Source organism: Euphorbia lathyris, chromosome 7 (genome assembly GCF_963576675.1).
Source record: "Euphorbia lathyris chromosome 7, ddEupLath1.1, whole genome shotgun sequence".
Lineage (NCBI taxonomy): Eukaryota > Viridiplantae > Streptophyta > Magnoliopsida > Malpighiales > Euphorbiaceae > Euphorbia > Euphorbia lathyris.
The window spans coordinates 19654092-19657594 of NC_088916.1; the positions used below are offsets into that span (position 1 = coordinate 19654092).

A 3503-nucleotide genomic window follows, 5' to 3' on the forward strand; every position below is an offset into this window, starting at 1 on the left:
ATTTCTTTTTTGGAGAATGAAGACTAATCTTTATTATCTAATTCACATCCATTATGATTTGTCCATTTGTTCTTGACCATAGTTTTAGAAATTGAAATCAACTCGTGTATTTATTTGTTCTTGACTAGTTTCTGTAATTTGATTTCAAATCTTTGATATATAAAAATTGATGTTCATTTAGCATGTCTGCTTCTATGACAATTTGAATATTACCTAGAAATTTCATTGAAATATCGGGCAAAAAAGAAAGTAAGTTATATTGAATTAAAAAAAATGTCATATAACGCACAATAGGAAGACAAATAATACATAAAATATGTCATCTAAATAAAAATCAATTGACATAATTGATTAAGACCTATATCATCTGCAACACGTTACAACTATAGAAATCAATATGCAAACTGTCATCACTGTAACCAATACGCCAATTTCCCATAAAAAAAATTGACATTTTTTAGTAGGTCGTCATTCAAGGGTCATATAGGTGACGGGAATCATAAATATAAAGTCATCGGAATACGCGTAAGATGATAGCGTACCAATAGACCGATGTCATATGAGGTTGATTCAAATGACAGAACGCAACCGTCATCTGAAGGGCATCAGACGATACCGAGCCCCGTGATAGTTTTATATTATTTGGGATGACGGTTTTGAATCGTCATCTGAAGGGGGTTATCAGCATAGTGATGGCTAGTTTTAGACATGTTCATGAGCCCGTTGTCCCCCAAGTCCGACTCTCATGGGTTGGGCTTGGACCTGTATATTGAGAATGCGGACTGAGTTGGACTTGAACAAGGTAGTTTAGTGTAAAACCTGATTAGACTCAGTCTGGTCCAGTCCGTGAACATGTCTACTTAAATGGATTATTTTTCTTAAACCAAATCTCTTTCTTGCCATAAATAAGAGCACATTTAAGAAAATAGTATCGAAAGTGCATTAGTAATACAAAACAATATATAAAATGAACAAATTAAAAAATCTAAAAATTACCTATGCCTTGGGAGGTCATGGGTTCGAATCACATCCGGATCTGATGGGGATTTTTCTTTCTTCTTTAATGTAAGCGCATTGCGCAAAAAAAAAAAAAAAATAAATAAATAAAATACACACATTTTAAGTATCACTTGGTTAAACATTAAGAAAAAACCTTTGAAGTCTTGTATTTAGTCTTGGAGAATAACAAAACAATTTTTTTTAGGTTAACACATAAAATTTTAGTAACACTATACTGTATTTATCCGAATTGTGTTCTTCATTTCTACTGTCTCCTCCTACGACTTGTCCTTTTTTTTTTCTCCTGGAGCTACACCTCGCTTGTGAAAATGTGATGACTGTTGGACTATTATGGATGACTTCTTAATTAATCACGATGAAGAAAGATACCGTTACAGATGACTTCTTAAATGGAGAAAATTGAAACGATACCGTTACAGATGAAGAAAGAGACAAGACCAGTGAGAAAAGCATACATATAAGCTAAAAACATATGGTTTCTACTGGAAAGCTTCATTCAAAGTGGATCAAATATGTTAATAGACTTATTCAGTTGGTCTAGATTTGTAATTTCCCCTTTATAAAATACGCATAATTGACAAAATTATTTGCTAAGATTTGATTTTCTTGCTTTAAATTTTATAAACGGGAGCCTTTAGAAGAAGCAATGTTATCATCATTGAACATTGTTTATCAACTATAACTGGAATTGTCCCACCTTACCACTTTTCCTAACCCTAAACTGGAATTGTCCATGTTCTCCTAAACTTATATAAAATCTATCCCTCCAATTAGTGTCAGAAAACTACAAATCTTCCTTTGGATTCTACAATGGAGGAGTTATTCTCTTTTTCCACCCCAACCCTTTTGAGCTTGCTCCTAATATCAGTTCTTTTTATTTGGAAGAAAATATCCCAAACCAAAATCTCCAGTTCAAATCAACCTCCACAGCCACCCAAATTACCTCTCATCGGAAACCTCCACCAACTTATCAGTCCACTACCACATCGCCGCCTAGCTGAACTTGCCAAAATTTATGGACCATTTATGCAGCTTCAACTTGGCCAAGTTACTGCTGTGGTTGTTTCTTCTCCAGAAGTTGCTGAACAACTCATGAAAGATAATGACATCAAGGTTAGCAATAGATGTCGTGTCTCTGTAACCGATATCCTTTTTTACAATCGCCAAGACATTGGATTTGCTCCATATGGTGAATATTGGAGACAAATGAGAAAAATTTGCATCTTTGAGTTGTTTAGTGCAAAAAGAGTTCAATCTTTTAGATCAATTAGGGAAGATGAAATATCAAATTTGATTGCATCCATTAATTCAAAAGTGGGATCGACAATCAACATGAGTGAGATGCTTTTTTCTTTGATAAATTCAATTGTAGCAAGAACAGTCATTGGCTGTAAAATTGAAAATCAAGAAGCAGTTGTACATGTGATCAGTCGAATTGTGAAGGCTATAGGAGGTTTCACTGTTCTTGATATGTTTCCTTCTCTTGAATTCATTCATGTAATCACTGGGATGAAATCTACTCTTCTGGAATTGCATAAAGAAGCTGATCAATTGTTGGAAGACATTGTTAAACAACAGAAAGCTGAAAGTGAAGAAGGCAACAATCTTCTTAATGTTCTTTTGAAACTCCAAGCAAATCATGATTCTCCTTTAACTACCGACGGAATCAAAGCCATCACTCTGGTCAGTTTAATTTAATTTAATTACTATTATTTTATAGATTATTCTGCTCTAATTAACAAAATGTTTGTAGGAGCTGTTGATGGGTGGGACTGATACATCTGCAACAATTTTAGAGTGGGCGATGTCTGAATTGATGAAAAATCCAAGAGTAATGAAAAAGGCGCAAGAAGAAGTAAGGAAGGTATGTGTTGAAAATGGAAAGCTCGATGAATCCGTTATTGATAAGTTAAAGTTCTTGAAAGCAATAATTAAAGAGACAATGCGATTACATCCACCTATATCACTAGTTCCAAGGAAATGTAGAGAGAAATGCAAAATTAACGAGTATAATATAAAGAATGATACTGAAATACTCGTAAATACATGGGCGATTGGAAGGGATCCTGATTATTGGATAGAGCCTGAAAATTTTTATCCAGAGAGATTTGTTGACAGTGAAATTGATTACAAGGGTTTTAATTTCGAATTTCTTCCATTTGGTGCTGGAAGGAGGATATGTCCCGGCATTCAATTGGGTATTGCAAACATTGAACTTACTTTGGCAAAACTATTGTGCGATTTTGATTGGGAACTTCCTAATCAAATGAAGCCTGATGATCTTGACATGACCGAGACTTTTGCCACGGCGATCGGAAGAAAAAATCAGCTCTACTTGATTCCTGTTGCACCTCAAACTTAGCTGAAGTCCTCTCTTATAGTAACTAGTTTTCCATATCTATAAGCATAGTTGTGAAATAAATGTCTTTGTAATTGTTGAGTTTTTCTTTTAAGAAAATATGAACGAAAACATCTTAATCTGA

At 34.1% G+C, this 3503-nt stretch overlaps 1 protein-coding gene across 1 annotated transcript; it reads left to right on the forward strand.

Annotated features, from left to right (window-relative positions):
* Positions 1-1688: 1688 nt before the first annotated feature.
* Positions 1689-3503, forward strand: LOC136234827 (cytochrome P450 726A27-like). Its single transcript, XM_066024313.1, has 2 exons — positions 1689-2703; positions 2774-3503. The coding sequence occupies exons 1-2, from the start codon at positions 1831-1833 to the stop codon at positions 3380-3382; spliced, it is 1482 nt and encodes a 493-aa protein (XP_065880385.1). The 5' UTR covers positions 1689-1830; the 3' UTR covers positions 3383-3503.